Below are 20396 nucleotides of genomic sequence, written 5' to 3'. Positions count from 1 at the left end.
CATATTTCCGTTGTGTAACGCCTACTCCTTGAAGTGCATGTGTGCAATAACTCAATTCGCCTTTGCACCCCTAAACAACGTTTTTTTTTTACTTTGGCAAAGTGTAAAATCTACAAAACTTAGTCCACTCTGTTCGTAACAGATTATAGTTTTGGGAACAGAAAACGGTATAGAGATCAAATGTTTAATCGTTGAGAAAATGTCGGCAGAAATCCATATTGCTCCATCTTCTCCCACTGCCGTCCACAGAGCTTCCTCTCATCACCATATTTGGTAGTGAGTAGAAACGCCAACCGGATGCTTCACGCTTATACATCCGGTGGGATATCTGGTCTATCTATGATATCATCGCGTAACTCCAAGTTTACTTCAATATGATGGTTATTATATCAATATTTGCGCATAAAGGCGTTTCCACCGCCTTTTCTTTCATAATACATTTTACCGACACAAAAAGATGTCGAACGAACAAGTTATCTGTAGGCACTGTATCGTATCACAACATTGTATCGAAACGTCATGTTGCCATCACGGTTGTCTTATATTTTTTTTTAAATATGGTATGACTACTCGCATAACTAGATTGCAACCGTGGTTAATGACATCAACTTGAATTATTGTATTTTTCTAGAAATGTTTGATTGTCAACCAGTTGTTATTTTTATGTTATCATCAATTAAAAAATGACACTACATCAATGTAGATGCGACTAAAATATGACCAAGTAGGCATACACTAATTCTCATCATATAACTGGTATTGGCCATTTTATACTGCCCTCCCCCTTTCTTGAATTCAATGAGCTTGACTTCCAGTTTCCGTTTGCATTGTAGTGCGTCGGAGAGTAAAATGGGAGTAGAAATCGAGACCATAACCCCGGGTGATGGTAAGGAAAAAACAGTAAATGTGATTAAATTAGTCAAGAGGATGTTGCTAAATTCAAAATATTAAGTCGTTAACACAGTACATAGCTAATTCTTTCAATTTCTTCCATCTTTTAGGACAGACATTTCCCAAAAAAGGACAGACATGCGTTGTGCATTATGTCGGTGAGTCAGCAAGCTAGCCACTAGCTTGATAGCTTAGCTAGCTATTGTCAGTTATCCACTTGCGTCGGCAACAAAGTAAATGTTATCTATATAATGTGTGTAATCTGACAAACGGATATCTATCATAACTAACAATTAGTTAGACGATTTGCTTAGCTAATAAAATAGTTATTTTTCTATGGTTAAAGTAGTTGTAACGTTACACCCTAGCTAAGCTAACGTTTGTAGCTACTTGCCGTACTACTACTACTACTTGCTAGCTAGCTAATTGACAGTTTTCTCAAATCAGTGAGAATGAATTTAATTAAGATTAATGTATCTTTAGCAAATAAGTTGGCTAGTTAGCCAGTAGCCGATAATGTTTGTCCAGGGGACTGTAATTAAATATTTGAATCCATGGATGCTAGCTAGCAATTTGGGAGGGGACAGAATGTAATTTAGGTACACGGCTGTATTTTATTTTATTTAACTCGGCAAGTATAACTAACGTTTATCTTCTCTCAATCCTATCGCAGGCTCACTGACTGATGGAACCAAGTTTGACTCTTCCCGGGACAGAGGCAAGCCTTTCAAGTTCAAGATTGGCAAGCAGGAGGTGATCCGTGGCTGGGAGGAGGGGGTTGGCCAGGTAAGAAGGGTCTCCTGGGTGTGTTTGCATTAGATATCCCCATTATTCTCTAGTACGATTGCACCACTTGTTTAAATAATTTAGAACATCGAAAAATTGGCTTGTGTGTGGTTTGCAAGGACACAAGCCATTATAGGGTTATATTAGAGATATCTCGACGATAATACTATGACCTCTCTATTTGTTTCACCTTCCCCACAGATGAGTGTGGGCCAGAGGGCAACTCTGACCTGCACGCCGGACTTTGCCTATGGCAGCAAAGGGCACCCTGGCATCATCCCACCCAACTCTACCCTCATCTTCGACGTGGAGCTGATGGGCCTGGAGTGATGTTTGTGTGCACTTACTACATGTTTAATTCCACTCAGATTTTCAGGGTGAGACAATTCTGCAGACAAATAGCCTGTTCAAATTGCACTACTACATTGTTGGAGTACATTATAGTTGTATGAGCTTAAGTGCTCATTGGTGTGTTTAACAAGCTTTGGTGCTCATCTCCCATAATCCCCTCTGTCATGTCTGTTCTGTTAACCACAGAATTGCATCCATGTCCCCTTCTACAGGTTGACTCCTATCTCGGGAACATGGACGAAAAGGCAAAAGGAAGATAAATGCACTTGACTCCTGTAAAAGACTCATCTATAGCTTCACCACTTCACTCTCCTTTCCATTTCCATTCAAATGTGTCACTTGCTTAAAATACCTTATTCTTGATATATCTTGTAGTAGAACACCCTAACAAGTCATAGGCCATACCTTTCAGATGTCATTTTATTGTTATGTATGTTTTTATGGTCTTTTTTGTTGTGAAATTTGTAAGTCATACCTGCCATCAGGGGTAGGTACTGACACAATTTTGGATAAAGTATCATTATACAAATATTCAATTTGATCTCATTCTTGTGGCTCTGAGTGGCCTTGCTTTTAAGAAAATGTGTTATTGTGGACATGATAATTGAGAATAATTATGAATAAATGACTTTCCCCAAATGGATTGGATTAATGTAATTGGATTGCAGAAGTTCACTGAAATGAAAACCACCTAAAATGGTTTCCAAGTCAGCAATCAAGTTTTCAAGATATAACTTTCAAAATACAGAAATACTGCTGGTATGATTGCTGACATTCAAAATATTTTGGGACTACCAACAATGGACTAACGAAACAAATACCTAAATAGTTTTTTGGTTGGAATTTTCATTTTAAATTAAAAATTATGATTTGGTTAATAGATTTTTCCCAGTAACGTCAACTTTCTGTATTAAACACTGAATAGACGGACAAGTGTTGGTAAGGCCAAATATTACATGTGTAATTAAAGATGGTCATTATTATAGTGCAGAACTCACGTGCTGGCAGGTGTAGTTATCCTCTCAAGCAACAAAATGGGTGAATTTTCTATGGTACGTTTCAATAAAATTATCACCCTTTATCCCCCAGTAGGCTTGACCTTGTTCTCTAAACTAGGATAGTTTGGTTGGATTTCTTAAATTTTCCTTGTATCATTGATTTAATGCTGCACAGTATCTGACAACTGTATACCAATTATTTCTAGTGATGCTCTGAGAAGTGCTGAGGGCATGTTTGAACACCGTTAGTAATCACAAGGGAATGCAAAATAGAGACCCTTTTGTTTTGGGCCAAATATTCACAGTACTATTCCATAATTGTACCATAAGATTTGTGAAGTTGCATGATTTTGTTTTCAGAGGAGGATTAGTAAAGTGCTAAAACCAGATTTGAAGGAACTTGTTCAGCAAGCTAGGCATCTGTAAAATAAAATTTCCCCAAACACAATGAGTCAACTCTCACCACATTGGTTGAAAACAATTGTTCCTCATCCCTAAGAGCTTTTGACAGGATGTTCTATCAACTTCAAAAAGAGACTTTGAATGTATTTTTATTTCATATTGATTCCCAGGCATCTCTAATGCGTCTCTAATTCTCTCAGAGCACACTTCAATAGATGACACACAGACAAAGGCAACTTTCAGTTTATTTTCAAAGGGAAGAGGAAATACATCCAGAGCTATTTACACTGCATTCTACAGCTTTTTGTGCAATTTATCAACCCAAGTAAAGACATTTCATCATTGCTTTTTCTCATTGATTTTGACCACTGAATTTGAATAATTGTCGTCAATGTAGCATTAGCGGCACGATGTGGCTCAAAAGAAGACTGGCATGGTTAATGTTTGATGACATGCAAAGCCACTACAATCTTCAAGTAGTGCAGTATAGTCCCAAAAGTGGGAAAAAAGTGTAATGTTTGAAACAAATATCTAGGCTAACTATTGATCATATTCTTAATATTGTAAATTGTGAAATTTAGTAAATGGTATATATGCCTTAACAACAATAAATACCTAGCTGGCATGTTTTATGACTTGCACTGGCATTCAGCATTTGCATGGATAGTGACAATGCTAGTCTTATTCAGAATGTTTATCTTATCCTTGGATTATAAATAAAATGAATGAAACCAGAAGATACACTTTGGATCCCTGAAATGTAATAGATTCTCTATCTCTCGTTGTGCAAAGACGTGTATTTTTCTATCTATTTTCTTGAGAAAATAAAGAATTCAAAGACATTCAACTAGAACTCCTACTCAGGTCCCTCATTCACTTAGCTCTAGAAACTAAAATAAAATGTTGCTGATGTTTCTAACAAGATGAACCATATTCACACCAATTTCAAAGACAACACTAGAAGATTTATGGAGCATACATCAAAGTCTTCAAGGTTCAAATGTAGCAAGTCTGTTTAAAGTGAGGTAATGGCAAAAGGCTGAACATTTCTCAGGGTTACATGCAATGTACAGTTGTACAGTAATGGGAGACACTGTAGACCAGTGACAAAAAGTCAATTTAAGCAGGCTCATGCATTCCCCATCAAATCACTATTGCATTAGATTTTCTTTGATAGCAAGGCATGATTACAAATCTAACAGAAACAGGCTTGAACTATACAATTAGCCTAATTCCTGTCTGCTGTAACCAATAAACAAAATTCACAAAGGTCAACTGCAATACAATCGGATCATGTAAATCTCAAGTTCATCCTCAAATCAGACGTGGTGGGTGTAGAATAAAAAGCAATAGGAGTTTAAGTCCAAATCAAAGTCTGTATAATTGCCGTTGTGGCTGTAGCTCATAAGAGCTTGGGGTTGCATGGTTGCTAAAGAGTAAAGTTGTCAGATATTGGTCGCCCCATTCATGCTTGTGGGGTCAAGGCCCCGACCACATCCCCTGCGTCGCAGAGAATGAAGGGCCACTGCGCAGCAACCCCGTAGCAGAGAGCCAATGTGGTAGACAGGCATGACCTCCCGCGGGGCACCATGGCACAGCCAGGCCACTGTCGGCACCACCGGCATGGCCACCGCCAACAGGTCCACCAGGAAGTATCGACTCCAGAAGTTCCGCTGGGGAGCCCCCTCCTCCCCCTCTTCCCCTTCCACAACGATTTCACCTTCAACTTCAACAGCCTCCTCCTTCTTTTCCTCCTCTGCCACTGTCACGCTCACTTGCCTCTCTGGTGAATACAATGACACAGGCTTGGGCTGGCAGGTTTGGGCCACTGTTGGCATTATTGTCATCTCCACTGGGCCATCTGGAGGCAGCGGTTGTAGGTTGTAGGAGAGCTGGGGAGGAGGGGAGGAAGACAAGAACGGTTGTTGTTCAGAGTAGGCTGTGGTGATGTCGGTTGTTGCCAGGGAGATGATGCTTAGCTCTTCTCCCCCTCCTTCCTCTGAGACCCAGGTCATGGTGGGGCTGCAGGCCTGGGATCGGACCTCCGGTTTCACATCTGTCACGGGGGCAGCAGCCGCTGCCATTGCAGCCGGGGGCTCCTCCTGAGGGAGGTGCAGGAAGAGGTGGTGATGCGGGAGGTAGGTGTGTCCGCTGCACCTGCAGCTGTTACCTAGGGAATGGCAGGAGTGGGAGACGGGCAGGACAGCCCCCCCGCTGTAGAGTCTCTCGTAGGTGGAGGAGTGTGGCAGGGTGGAGGAGAAGGGGCCACGGGAGGAGCCGGCTGGGTTTTGTTCTGACAGAAGGGCTGCTTCCAGGAGCAGGTGGGTCCGTCCCCCTTCTGCCCGTGCCGCTGCACGCAGGTCAGGTCCTGGGACATTTCCATTGCGGTCCAGATGCAGGCCCAGATGCAGGCCCTCACTGCTCAGCCGGGTGTAGGTGGTGCTGCGGTTCAGAGTGCTGGCTGGGGAGCAACCACAGGAGCGGGACTTGACAGGTCTGGGTCCCTGCGGTGAAAGGTATGGCTTTTGGTTGTGGGGGGATTTTTCTGGGGTGCCGAGATTTGATCGTACTGTCTCCACGACCTCATGTAGGTGCTGAATCTCCCTGCGCGCCTCCTTTAGAGCAAGCTGGGCCTCCACACGATGACACTCCTCCTCTATCCAGTCCTCTTGCATCCGACACAGCTGGGTCCTCATCTCAGTTATCTCACTGTCCCTGAGAGAGAAAAGGAGAGAGAGGGAGGGGTTTGAGAATATGAGGGCTTCCCAAGGAAAAGTAATCAATGTGTGGTTTGCCTTGAGAGGCATGAGAAGTCTGAGATACAATCCCAGTTTCTGTAGTGAAATGGAAGACTGTTATTGATGTTGCTATTTTTGTAGTCATAGCGTGGTTACATGCAACCCAAGAGCTGGGTTGTGAATGAGACACTTCTATTGGCCATTAGATCTGAAGTATCACATTGATCAGGAACATTCTGCTTGTGTCACAACGCATCCCTCCGGACTCACCTGTGCTGCAGTATCTCAACATTCTCCCTTAGCCTGGCTCGCAGGTGTCTGATACACACCTCCTTCTGCTGCAGGGGTGTGAGGTACTGCTCTGGTGTGGGGGGACGGATCCCATGGTTATCACTGCAGGTGGTGTGCTTCGCTTGACACCTGGGTTTGCATAGGGGTGTGAAGGAGAGTGTATAGTGATTACCAGTTATGCATCAGAGATCAATCATCAGATAAAAACTGCCATCGTAACAGAGGCCGAGGAAGAGGCTAAAAGATATCAGTGGGGTCTTTCGGTTTTTAAAATAAATTATAAATCTCAAGACTACATTAAATGCTTTCCCCCCCTTTTATTGCAAGGCAGATGCTGCACCTTTTTCTGGAAACATTTGCTTGGTATTCTTCTGAATCCTTTTTATTGCATGATATTTTGGGCTCAACCTAAAAAAAAAAAGATTCCTAAAACAAAACAATGTTTGCTTGTGTCTTGCATATGATGTACAGATGCTGTGTCTTACCTGGGTGTGCCAGGGTATGTCCGTGCTGTAGGACGGCCCTCACTAGCCCTGCCAGGGTAAGTGTTGGTGGGGTAAGTGTTGGTATTGGAGGCATTGCTATGGGAATGGCGCCCACTGCTAGTAGCCACTGACCGCCTGTAACAGAGAGGCTATGTTAATGTTACACATTGATGAGACTCTTATCTTCAGTCACAAACATTAACAAAATCAATGGATTGCTTCCAAAAACTCACTCACTATACATGTGCTACTATATTACCCTAACATTTTCATACATCATCACTTGGGATCATCACACAGCTAAAAAAGACAATAGTGAGAGAAGGCAGCAGCAGTACCTGCGCTGACCTGCAGAGGGCTTCCGACTGGGAGGGAGTGACATGGGTGTGGACCACCACTATCGTTCTGCTGCTGGCTCCAAGATGAAGTCTAGGAAGATGGCTTACAGTTGGACTGTACAATACATAATGTACAAAGATAGAGAAAACAGAATGGATGTAGACAGGAGAAAATCCATTAAAAACAAACATAGAAAAGCAATCCATTTTGTGGACGTTTCCTCTACCCACCAGATACCACTTTTAATCCCTGGGCAAGGACATAATCCTATGTTATGGTCTCAAGCTGTGTATTAAAAAAACACATTCATCATAAGATAATAAAGTATTTTGTGGGGGGGTTGTAGGCCTACTGTTTGTTGTGGCCCTGACTGCCCTGCATGTTAGGAGCCCATTGATGTGTAAACCAGTCTGGCCATCAGGAGCCCTTCAACAGATAAAGAAGCCTTTCACAGAACAGACCAGGACAGAGACAGGGCATTCTGTGAGTCCATCGCCCATCTCACTGCTGCACAACCCATCCCTGGTAACCACAGACAGCCGGGAATAAACCAAAATCATAATATACACAGGCAAAATCCAATGAACCAAGAGCCAAAAATAACAAATAACATAACAAAACAAAACCAGACCAGTTGGTACAGAAACAGATTTTAAAAAGTGTTGTGCAAACAGGATTGCCGCATCAGCACATCTGTGGCTGACTGAGCTGAGCAGCCTAGCTCAAACAATAATAGAGCAAAAAAGTATGATCAAAGAGAAAATCCCTGCTGAGCACAAAGCAGCTCAGAGATACAAAGACATGGTATGTCTGTGATATGCCATGTGATATGTTTGTCTACTGTCACTGTGCCAATGGGACATTTGAGGACACAGTACAATTGATCAATACAGGAAAGCATGGCAGAGCCAGGGATCACAACTAGGCCTACCCTACAGTGGATAATGTAGAGCCCCTGCACAACAGGTGGTGGGTCAAGCAATGTACTTCTTATGTAATTGTGAGCAGCATCAGACGGCATAACTGGGTTGTAGGGTGAGGGTGAATTAACGGAAATAAGGTTTAATGTTGGCTGACAATTTGATTCACATTAATGCCACCTACATAGGTTTCTGTGAAATTACTGAATAAGGTTGAGCACGGTGCTTTACGTCATCTGTACAATGCAGAAGGGCAAGGAGCGCTGTACAGGTTTTTCGCTCATGAACAAACTGAATATTGCCACTACAATTGGCAATATTTTAATCAATGTCTTCTTTTCCTATAGACGCGTGCGCTGTTGATGGACAAGACGCAGAAAGCCATTAGCACAAAAAATATCAGTTGCATCTCCGTGCGTCACTACGAGACATTGACATTATAGAAAACAACTACTATACCATAGATTATATGCCAGTGCAAATCTAAAAGCAAAATCCTACCAGCCAACATCACTTTCCGGTGAACCCAAACATTCCATCCAACGTTTGGAATCTTCGGGACGAGGCAGAAATAGGTGACAAACGAATTTAGCCCTGGCTGTGCCCTACATAGGCTACTGGGATTCAATACACCAGCCTCCTCTCTGATGCAGCGATTACCTGACTCTGTGATCTCTGACATAGCAGTACACTAACAAGATGATGTGATTCCCAACATTTACCATTTTTGCGCAGGCCGATAAATATTCCTACATCGTGGAGTAGAAAATGTCCCCGCTGGACTTGTGTATAGATGCCTGAGAACCGTCACCAGTGTCATGTAGATGGTTACCGTGCTGCTGATGAGAGTCCATGCCGGGAGCCACCTGTGTGAAGCTAGCCACAATAGCAGAATTTGCTGTTTGCCTTCAAAATAAAAGGTCCCCATTGTGATTCAAACTAATAACAATAGTGGAATCATGCAATAATTGCACTAGATAATGCTAAACAAGGTCGGAATGTTATTATATGAATTCAACAAGACAATAATTAAAAATACTCAGTGACATCCAAGGATTACAATTCTGAAGTTTACACAAATAGCGTCATAGCTCATACTAAGGAACTTTAAATGTGGGAAATCACCTCAATACTCAGCCTATTGTAAGTAATGAACATTCATATTGCAATGTACAGCTTTACCTATGGCTCTTCAGTCCATGAAATGGGGTATCAGCCTTTTATTTTGAAGGTGAACCACAAATTCCACGATTGTGGCTAATCCTTATTGTGGCTAGCTTCGCACAGGTCCGAGAACATACGAAGATATTTTGGTAGTTACATACAATGCATCGGATTCTCTTAAAGACACAATGAATCATGGCGCATCATTCAAAATGATCTAACACCGACCGATGGTGGGACATCTGGGGATGGTCTGATGGTAGTATCTTGCCAACATGTTTATTTACAAGGGGCATGGGTGTTTGGTACCAAAAATGTATCAGGCCAGGGCAATAGTGTTGTATGTAGATGTGTAATTTTGAAATAGATTCATTAAAATCCTTGCCATTGTATCCTCATTACTCTTAAAAGTATTAGCTCAACATCCTTCTATGGTGAACTTGCACTTCTTTTAATTGAGACTTTATATACATACTTTACAAACATTGAAGGCTGCTCATACATTTCATTGAATAAGATTCACTGTTATACTTACAGATCGTTAAGAATAAAAACAATTGCTTAATTAAAAAACACTGAACTAAAACTACCCTTATTAAATGACTGAAATTGGTAAATCTAACAAATCCTAGTCTGTCGGCATAATGAACAATAACACAACCATCTTATTCAAACAAGTAAAGTAAACCTAAAGCTCCTGAACAAAACAACAACAGAACATTCCAAAACCTTTACTCTGACCCAATGAGACAAATCAGATGTTAACCCTGTCCAAATTATGTCTTGTAGCAGGCCCTGCTTTCTCACAAAGGGAGTGACTTGGGTCTGGGTCCTGGGAGATACATAGAGGTGACATACCTATCTCAATAGTGCTGGATATCACAACCCAGTTTGATAAATATTATCCAAATAATATTTATTGGTGTAATCAGTTCTTAATTAGTGTCCATGTTATGAGATGCTACCCTCCTAAGGTCCACGTATGATGAGGGTGTCTAGACCGCTAGAGTTTTGTGCAGTTGTTGACAGATAACAGTGAGTCTATGAACAAGGCACAATTAGCAGGCGTCTTCGCCTCTTAGAACCTGAGTCCAGGTGTGGCTATAATGTCAGCGTAAGGCTCACTCTGGTGCAGATCCAGGGCCTGCTGTTTCTTCAGCACCAGGAGGCAAAAGAAGGTAGCCGAGGTCTGGGAGCGACTGTTCCTCTCACACAGCGTCTGCAGGCTGAACATGGCGTTGCTTCTGCTGCTCTGAATCTGTTTAGGGATGTCATCAGAACAACATAGAAAAATCTGAATTTTGTTTATAGGGGATAGGTCAGTTACGGATTGATTATATAAAGGATAAATGTCAGAAAAGCAGGGAAAATCCCATCCCAGTTTGTTATAACACAACACACAATCGCACATTGCAGCCATTTCATTTCCACCGACTGTTCCCTAATCATGCCCTTTAATCTTTTAAATCCGTCATCTGTGACTTGGTGGATTTCTGGGTCTGATTGTAATCAAGCTAGCAAGCTGACAAAGGGTAAGAATGGATGCCCTGCTGTATAGGGGTACTGAGTTCTTACTTTGAGAGCGTTTAGTAGTTTCTGTGCTTGGCTGGTCATCCTCCTCTCCTCAAAGTCATCCTGGCTGTCCACCATAGACTGCAGTTTGGTATAACAACACATTACAGAGTGTACCGTAGTACATCACACCACACCATTTTTTTTTACCCATTTTTCGTGATATCCAATTGGTAGTTACAGTATTGTCCCATCGCTGCAACTCCCCTACAGACTTCAGAGAGGCGAAGGTCGAGAGCCATGCGTCCTCCGAAACACGACCCTGCCAAGCCGCACTGCTTCTTGACACACTGTTCGCTTCACCCAGAGGACAGCTGCACCAATGTGTCAGAGGAAACACTGTCCAGCTGGCAACCGCAGTCAGCTTGCAGGTGCCCGGCCCACCACAAGGAGTCGCTAGAGCGTGATGGGACAAGGAAATCCCGGCCGGCCAAACCCTCCCATAACCCGGACGCCGCTGGGCCAATTGTACGCCGCCTCATGGGTCTCCCGGTCACGGCTGGCTGTGACACAGCCAGGGATCGAACCCGGGTCTGTAGTAACGCCTTAGAACGCTACACCAATCAGGAGGCCCCGTTTGTGCTTTTCTGTGTGTAAGCGTGCGTGTATGTGTGTATTTCTGTGTGTGTATTCAATGCATGTGAAAGAACCTGTGTGTTCTGTGTCACATTCAATGGAGTTTCCCTCTCCATTCCAGAAGGATGAACATGCATGGAATCCTCCGAAGGAAGCTCAGGGTGAGGAACCTCAAATCTACTCTCATCCTGAGAGACAAGAAAAAGAGAGAAAAGGAGAAAGGGGGAACAAGGAATGTTGTCAGAAAAAGTTATAGACAATGGGAAAACCTGGTTGAAAAAAGGTTATATAAACACTTTTTAATGGTAAAAAAAGCATATCTGGTGTTCATGTTGAACTCTTTACATGTACTTCGTCCCAGACGTCCTCAGGTGGGTTGTCAGTCCCATGGTGGTGCAGAGGAGTGAGCTCCACATTGTGTCCCATTCTCTCAGGATCCATAGTCTCATGCAGGACACTGAGCTCACTGGGCAGGTCGCTCACATCGCTTTCCACTGTATACACACATATAAAATTAATAAACCCAAATAGGAAACATAACAGTTCAAAGGTAATGTGAAATTCAATTCTCCCAATTTCATGAAATGTAGTGACTTGTATTCTCAGACGATCATTTCTATAACATGGTGTTGCTCTGTGTGAATATGACCTCCTACCCTCATGTCTCTCCTGTCTCATCTCTTCACGGTCATCTTCATTGCCCACTCGATCTGTTTCCCCCCGAAACACATCACTGGAATAGAGCTGCAGAGGCAGAATGGGGGCAGTTGTTGAAACAAAATGCACTGCTGCTATACATCACTGGTTACAGATGTGAACTCAATTTCCTCACTTAAGTATGTAATCCAACATTTATATATTGAAGGCTTGACTTAAGTGGAACAACATTCTTAAGCTAAAGTTGTACTTTTTTAGTGTAACAGATGACATAGGAAGGCCAAGAAGATCATCAGGGACCTCAGCCACCCGAGCCACAGCCTGTTCACCCCGTTACTATCCAGAAGGTGAGGTCAGTACAGGTGCATCAAAGCTGGGACCGAGACTGAAAAAAAGCTTCTACCTCAAGGTCATCAGACTGTTAAATAGTCACCACTAGCCGGCATTCGCCCAGTACCCTGCCCTGAACTTTAGTCGCTGTCACTAGCAGGCTACCACCGGGTTACTCTACCCTTCACCTTAGAGGCTGCTGCCCTATGTACATAGTCATGGAACACTGGTTACTTTACAATGTTTACATACTGTTTTACCCACTCCATACAGTTGAAGTCGGAACTTCACATACACTTAGGTTGGAGTCATTAAAACTAGTTTTTCAACCACTCCCACAAATGTCTTGTTAACAAACTATAGTTTTGGCAAGTCAGTTAGGACATCTACTTTGTGCATGACACAAGTAATTTTTCCAATAATTGTTTACAGACAGATTATTTCACTTAAAATTCACTGTATCACAATACCAGTTGGTCAGAAGTTTACATACAGTAAGTTGACTGTGCCTACTTGGAAAAGTACAGAAACTGAAACCTACTACTTGGAAAAGTACAGAAAATTATGTCATGGCTTTAGAAGCTTCTGATAGGCTAATTGACATCATTTGAGTCAATTGGAGGTGTACTTGTGGATGTATTTCAAGGCCTACCTTCAAACTCAGTGCCTCTTTGCTTGACATCATGGGAAAATCAAAAGAAATCAGCCAAGACCTCAGAAAAAAAATTGTAGACCTCCACAAGTCTGGTTCATGCTTGGGAGCAATTTCCAAATACCTGAAGGTACCACGTTCATCTGTACAAACAACAGTACGCAAGTATAAACACCATGGGACCACACAGCCGTCATACCGCTCAGGAAGGAGACGCGTTCTGTCTCCTAGAAATGAACGTACTTTGGTGCGAAAAGTGCAAATCAATTCCAGAACAACAGCAAAGAACCTTGTGAAGATGCTGGAGGAAACAGGTACAAAAGTATCTATATCCACAGTAAAACGAGTCCTATATCGACATAACCTGAAAGGCCGCTCAACAAGGAAGAAGCCACTGCTCCAAAACCGCCATAAAAAAGCCAGACTACGGTTTGCAACTGCACATGGGGACAAAGATCAGACTTTTTAATCGTCTTAATATTTATATATTTCTTAATTCCATTATTTTACTTTTTAGATGTGTGTGTATTGTTGTGTATTGTTAGATATTACTGCACTGTTGGAGCTATGAACGCAAGCTGCTAAATATGTGTTTGCAACCAATACAATTTGATTTGATTAAAGGTAAATATATCAACCTATGATGGGACATATGTTGATTTCACACCCTGCTTACCTGTTGAAGGTGTGGATGAATGACAGGGGCACAGAGGTGACTGAAGAGCCTGTCCACCCCACCACTCTCTTTCCATTGCATTAGTTGGTGGGTGGGTGGGGCTAAGTCCAGTGGGGCAGTGAGATCTGAATCGTCAGTGAGCTGCTCCCTGATGGCCTGGTTGGACAGCTCCTTGGCCTGGTCCACCACCAGTCTCCTTCTCCTCTTCCCCTTCTTCCTCTTTAAGGTCGCTAAGGACAAACAGAAGGTTTAACTCCAAAGGCTTACCTTACCTGTGCTTTTCACACTTCGGAGTTTCCACCACAGATAATAAGTAAGAAGGTAATGTGTTACTTATGGCTTTGATATATGATATAGGTTGTGTCCAGTTAGATAATTGTGTTTGAGGGACAGTAAGTGTGCTTTGGAGAATGGCCTTGTTGTGGTGTCAAGATGTTGCTTGTTAGGCAGGTAAATATTTACGGGTCACAGCGACAGGCTCCAGAGCGAAGCCCTCCTCCTCATTGACCAACAGAGTCGTCTCATTCAGGACAGGGGTGGTCTCATTCAGGACAGGGCGATCCTCCTCCATGGGTACAGATGTAGGAGAGTCTGGACGACCTGCAATGCAGGGTTGTGGAATGAAGGGCATTCTGTCTCAGTCTACTATTGTGATAACATAAAGTAGACACGGACAGAATACAATGGATTCATATTTCACTGTATAACGTAATAATGATAAAGCACCAAATTTTGGGAAAAGTTTAAACAACGGAAAAATCCAATTTACTCCCTGCAAATTTTACAGCAAAGTGGAATTAGCACATGAATAATGAAATTATAATTTTCCAGTATGCATTGCCTCTTGCTGTGAGAGAGGGTGCTTCAATGCTTGAACAAAGTATAACCACAGAGATTCTAAACCCAGAGACGCAACATCGTGAGACTTCTGGGAACACCTCCGGGAACGCTGGTGAAACAGACCAAGCAGACCAGGCTGGGGTTTGAGAAGTCAATGAGAAGTGAAAAATTATTCCTTAGTTGTACATTTTCCTCCAACTCAAAATGCCACAACCTAGATTTGAGCCAATGTCTTAAGTAGTTGAAAACGTTATCACTCCAACCTCGTTAAAGTAGCAAACTGACACGTTTTCATTTTTGTCAAAAACAACTTTACATCAAAGGAACTGCTCGCGCAGTTCGGCGCAAGCCGATTGTTAGACCCGGTGACGTGTTTCTGCACATGAGCTTAGCTAGCCAACGTCGCCATTACATCGCCTACAAGCGCTACCGGGGATATCTATTGGAGAAGCAGTTTCTGCTTATCTTCATACTGTACTGTCTTTGGTAGTCTCATACAGATGTAGACGCCTTCATACCAATCTACAATTACACTGAATATTTAGACAGGGTATAAAGTTTCCTAAAAGACTACCAAAATAAACACAAAAAATTACCTTCTTGGTTAATGTTCGTGGGAGCAATCTCTGGCATCACATTTTGTGGTTCGGCTGGGAAAAGGTCCGTCAAAAAAGCATTCTCACTGGAACTGGCCATGAAGTCTATTCAGGATTTGGAAAGGGGTTTGAGACATTGCATAGGTTTGCCTTTGAAAGATTCTTGATGTGTTCAGATGTGCAACAGATATGTTATCTTCAAGTGAATCTGCTGCTAAAAATCCAGGTCGGGACATTACCCAAGATGTCAATGCCTTTGTCCTCGTCGCCAAAAGCATCTCCGTGCTGGGCCAGGCTTAGGAAACTCACATCTAACATGCCCCCTTGGTGAGACTGGGTCTCATCACCTACAAATATTAGACACAGAGTAAATCAGAGTAAGTTACTGACAGCAATGTGAGTGAAGGAGAGAAAGGTGGGCTATGGTGAGAAGGAAAATAACATTGAAAGAGACACAGGCAGGCACTGTAGAGTAGCAACCCTAACCCTTACCAAAGTCATCAAATGTGAGAAAGCTATTTCCAAAATCCTCTTTGAGGGTGATGTCCTCTGTTCGGCACTGATTCAGTGAAAAATGGTCCACAACACCTATGGCACTAGGTTCAGAGAGGGGAGAGAAAATAAATTACTTTTCGATATAAACATCACAAATACTGCTACGTGAAGCTTCCACACCCCCATGATCTATTGAAACTAGGGATGCACGATATATCGGTGAACATATCTGCCGATGTCTAGTTTAAAGCCGATGTGCAAAACTGATGTCAAAGCTGACGTGCATACCTATATAAAGTAAGTACTAATGACGCCACGTAAAATTTTGCGCTACACGTGCAAAAAAGCATTCCTAACCTAGCCCACAATGTCTGCTGTGTGGATCGAGCAGTCAACAAGTCGAGCAGTTATTATGAAAGAGTAAGACATTTTCAACAAGACAACTCAAAGGCGAAGTCCATTAAAGCCAAGATAATGGAATTCATTGCCCTTGACAATCAACCGTTCTCTGTCGTGGGTGATGTTGGCTTTTGCTGACTGGTTGAGCACCGGTACACACTACCAAGTGCGCTATTTTTCAGATGCTGCCCGTTGCCCTATTGGAGTTACACAGTAATAGCATCACTGCTATTAGCTTCACGACAAACTGTCATTATGGAACGCCGTTTGGGCCTTTTGAGTGTCAAAAAAGATACAGTAGCACTGTCAAAGCTGTACAACTAACCGCAAAGTCCACTATTGTGGCCACCAGCATTAATGCAGCTGGTGGCCACACCAGATACTGACTGTTACTTTTGATTTTGACCACCCCTTTGTTCAGGGATACATTATTCCATTTCTGTAGTCACATGTATGTGGAACTTGTTCAGTATATGTCTCAGTTGTTGAATATTGTTATGTTCATACAAATATTTACACATGTTAAGTTTGCTGGAAATAAATGCAGTTGACAGTGAGAGGACATTCCTTTTTTTGTTGAGTTTAGCTAGCCAGCTACTTAACCTTGTTGCCCAAAGCTAACGTTATAAGCAGCCAGCTAGCTTCATCTGGCTAGTGAGGCTGACCGGGTTATGTGTTGTGAAGCTAGCCACAATAAGGATCAGGCACAACAGTTGAATTTGCGGTTTTCCTTCAAAATAAAAGTATGTCATTGACAGTGATGCAAAGGAATACAAATAGTAGAATTATACCATACTTTTATTTTGAAGACTAACCGCAAAGTCCCCTATTGTGGCTAATCCTTATTGTGGCTAGCTTCACATAGATGGGTCCGACCACCATTAATCAAATAAGAATTGTCTTTTATAAATTAGGGTTATTTTAGATGATGACACCTAGCTATATAGTTAGCTAGCTAACTATAGCTACTGAAACAGATTATGTAGTTTTGCTATGTTTTTGGCGAAGAACATTGTTTGCATCCATGAGCTAGCTTTTTTTATGACCAGCACTGTAGGTGCGCGAGACAACTTAACCAGCATCATAGCATATGTATTGACGAATCGTTGGGACATATGAAATACGGGTGATAGTGTAATCAATGTGTAATAACTACGTAAAAAATGTATGAAAGCGTTAAATGATTATGTGATGTGCAATCATATTCAGGTCCTGATTGGTCAACAAGTGTTATTTGACACGCAAAGACCCAAACGGCGTTCCATAGAAATCCTGGTTGAGAATGAAACAGCTGAACGAATTAACAACGAAACAGCACAGCAAGTAAGTGAAAGAAATAGGTTTTGATGATGTTTTACTGGTGATGGGGACATATATAAATGGCAACAAAATAACTTTTTGGGCAATGTGGTGTGTGTAACCTTTTATTTAACTAGGCAAGTCAGTTAAGAACAAATTCTTATTTACAATGACTGCCTACCCCGGCAAAACCCGGATGAAGCTGGGCCAATTGTGCGCCGCCCTATGGGACTCCCATTCACAGCAGGATATGATAAAGTCTGGATTCGAACCAGGGACTGTAGTGACGCCTCTTGCACTGAGATGCAGTGCCTTAGACCGCTGCGTCCATGTGTGTGTGATAACTATTTAACTGTACTAGAATGCTTAAAAGGCTGCTAAAAAAAAATGTATATCGGTATCAGGTTTTTTGGCAAGGAAAATATTAGATATCGGTATCGGGCAAAAATGTAATATCGGTGCATCACAATTGAAACACTGACACTAGCCTTATTGGGGTAGGGCCTATTTGGAGCATACATTTTGGTTTTGAATGTGAGTGAGTTAAATGAGAGAGAAAAGAAAACAAAAGTACTTTGTGTCTGGTAGCTGGGTATCGAAGTCAGTGAAATCCTCCATCAACGTGATGGCTTTAAGTGTGGCCTCCAGTCCTTCAACAGGCATGTCAGTCTGTCCTAATGGTGACAGAAATAAATGTTTCATTTTATACAAGACTTCAACTGATATATGTTTCCAATTATCAGAATAACATGGAAATCCTGTCTTTAAAATGCAGGGTTCTACCCAAAGCATGTAAGAGGGCTGCTGTGCCACCTTGTGCACTGGCTGCAGCACTATGTAAAAAAAAAAGTAAAAAATATTTTTTTGTTAAATATATATATATATATACTTTATTTGTTATCATTTAAGGCTAAGCACCAGACCCTAATATGGTATATTTTGCTCTCGATTGCAGCACCTTGAAATGTTGACATTGACAACGCAAAAAGGATGCTTGGCTAACCTGGTCTGAAGGCTACTTTAATTTTGACAACAGCGTCATTGCAGTCAGCAAGCAGATATTTGGCTTTTCTGAAGTATATCCTCACTACTCCCAGGAGTAGGTGGCCAAAAGTCCGCAAGCCGATATTTGTCTTGAGATGATTGCACACAAGCACAGAGACATAAAAACAGACAGAGGGGCAAGCCTAAATCGGGCTATATCATAGATTATAAATGATGTGCTCATTGTGTGGCTACAGGTATGTGGAGAGCTGTATCAGAAACTATTTCATATACTTTGAGACATATATAGCTATGGCACGAAAACGAAACCTGAAAGACAAGGTATTATTCATTGGATAATGGAGTAAGTTACTGTAGACAAAAATAACATGGTGAGCTAACTCAGCCAGAGGCAAATACATTTTATCTCCCTGTTTATATATTTTGGAAGACAAAACAAAGTGTACTGTTACCTGTGGGGAGATTATGTGTTTGATGGTGCTCTCCAAATTGCATTCAAACACATGAGTTCTGGTGATTTTGCGCTCCCAATGAGCTGCTAGCCAGATTTTGGCCAGAGGTCCGCGTTTGGAAGTGAAGAGCTGAGTGTAGAACATCATGGTCAAAGCCTTGGTGGTCTATCTGGTCCTCACTGTTGATATTGCTGCGGGTTTGGTTTGATAATACAATACATGTGGTTCATTTTATATGGGATACGGTACAATTCACTTGCAAAATATTTGTTTAACAAGCATTAGCTAGCTAATGTTACTGTAGCTCATGGTATGAAAACGAGCCTCTTTATCGAAAGCGTCGTTGACAACTGGAGCTAAACTCTGACCTGGCTAGCTACCTTCGTTTACATGTGTCCCTAATACTAACTAGATGGAGAAATGTAAAATGTCTAAATAATTTTACCATCCTTTTCCAAATAAAATAGAATAATTTGATACTCACACGTTTAAATCCAAAATAAGTGTTTTGAAGGCGGTGACAAATTGAAAAGCTAGTAATGGCGCGAGATTAACAATATTTACTCACATTACCCGCGTATTGGGCACCAACATGGCACGAGAGTGGAGCAGGCCGTCTCGAGCAAAGTGATAGCTACCAATTTAGTTACATCGTGTGGTTTTAGTCTAACCGGGTGACATGCGTGAGGTTTAAACGTTTTTATGCTACCGTTTTGATCGTAACCATAAAAAAGTAATCTCTGAAGTAAAACTTGTCAATTTGAACAGATCATGTTTCGTTATCCCGAAATTGCGTGAGGGCTAGAGCATGCTAAAAAGTTGGAAGTTGCTCAACTCTAAAACGAATACAAACTATTTTATTATGACATTCAAAGTTTGAGGAAGTTCATTGATTAACTACAGTAACTAGCTAAATTGAACCATAATTGTTTTGGCATGTGATGTTCATTTAAACGTATTCGCTCCAGTGTGCTTCCTGTTATAACCAGCTGGGGGCACTGTTACTCTCTTGCCTCGGTAAGTCCTAGACTTTCTGTTTCCTGTCACTTATAATGATACCAATTTAGTAGTGTTCTCGTCTGGGCCGTAGAAACGGTATTGTTTCTTAATTTGACTTCATTGAAATATATCTCCCTCTACTACTATTTCAGTACCTTAAAAGCAAATGAAATAGCATTAACGACTCACTGAGGTACTCAAATAAGCCCCTAAAAAAGAATATTATCTGAAGAAGTCCAAGCCACCCGTCAAGTGAGCAGGACAACCCTTACTACTGACATACTAATTACATAACTGACATTTGTATAAATACAAGGCGAAATGGAATTACTAATTTACACGCACACAAACACACACACCAACTCCAGCGTACACACACACACACACACACACACACACACACACACACACACCACACACCAGAGTAGAAATGCCCCCCAGTATCTTCTGAGGCGTTGACAGCAGGCTGAGAAATAAACACGG

At 41.9% G+C, this 20396-nt stretch overlaps 3 protein-coding genes across 9 annotated transcripts; 1 reads left to right on the top strand and 2 right to left on the bottom strand.

The window, feature by feature from the left end:
• The first annotated feature begins 739 nt into the window (after window positions 1-739).
• Window positions 740-2667, top strand: LOC115165726 (peptidyl-prolyl cis-trans isomerase FKBP1A). The gene is made up of 5 exons (XM_029719040.1): window positions 740-886; window positions 1002-1049; window positions 1565-1677; window positions 1879-2054; window positions 2241-2667. Exons 1-4 carry the CDS (start codon window positions 799-801, stop codon window positions 2005-2007), a joined length of 378 nt encoding a protein of 125 aa, XP_029574900.1. The 5' UTR covers window positions 740-798; the 3' UTR covers window positions 2008-2054; window positions 2241-2667.
• Window positions 2668-3655: 988 nt separating this feature from the next.
• LOC115165725 (syntaphilin-like) lies at window positions 3656-9012 on the bottom strand. 3 transcript variants are annotated; one of them, XM_029719037.1, is made up of 5 exons: window positions 8924-9012; window positions 7281-7395; window positions 6943-7077; window positions 6437-6586; window positions 3656-6143 (listed from the first exon to the last, which is right to left on the bottom strand). In XM_029719037.1, exons 2-5 carry the CDS (start codon window positions 7322-7324, stop codon window positions 4874-4876), a joined length of 1599 nt encoding a protein of 532 aa, XP_029574897.1. In that variant the 5' UTR covers window positions 7325-7395; window positions 8924-9012; the 3' UTR covers window positions 3656-4873. The 3 variants fall into 3 exon arrangements, with proteins under 3 accessions (XP_029574897.1, XP_029574898.1, XP_029574896.1); XM_029719038.1 differs by having other exon boundaries at window positions 7281-7371; window positions 8924-8976; XM_029719036.1 differs by lacking the exon at window positions 8924-9012 and adding an exon at window positions 8703-8788 and having other exon boundaries at window positions 6943-7091.
• Window positions 9013-9795: 783 nt separating this feature from the next.
• Window positions 9796-19584, bottom strand: LOC115165723 (double-strand-break repair protein rad21 homolog). Of its 5 annotated transcripts, none has more exons than XM_029719032.1 (14): window positions 19399-19584; window positions 18915-19105; window positions 18461-18590; window positions 18032-18131; window positions 15757-15860; window positions 15504-15611; window positions 15265-15369; window positions 14291-14428; window positions 13829-14058; window positions 12170-12257; window positions 11859-12007; window positions 11588-11701; window positions 10941-11018; window positions 9796-10623 (listed from the first exon to the last, which is right to left on the bottom strand). In XM_029719032.1, exons 2-14 carry the CDS (start codon window positions 19059-19061, stop codon window positions 10444-10446), a joined length of 1671 nt encoding a protein of 556 aa, XP_029574892.1. In that variant the 5' UTR covers window positions 19062-19105; window positions 19399-19584; the 3' UTR covers window positions 9796-10443. The 5 variants fall into 5 exon arrangements, with proteins under 5 accessions (XP_029574892.1, XP_029574891.1, XP_029574893.1 ...); XM_029719031.1 differs by having other exon boundaries at window positions 19483-19584; XM_029719033.1 differs by having other exon boundaries at window positions 11865-12007; window positions 19483-19584.
• Between the last annotated feature and the right edge of the window lie 812 nt (window positions 19585-20396).

Source organism: Salmo trutta, chromosome 28 (assembly GCF_901001165.1).
Source record: "Salmo trutta chromosome 28, fSalTru1.1, whole genome shotgun sequence".
NCBI lineage: Eukaryota > Metazoa > Chordata > Actinopteri > Salmoniformes > Salmonidae > Salmo > Salmo trutta.
Note: the sequence above shows the minus strand (reverse complement) of the source record. Positions and strands in the feature narration are given on the sequence as shown.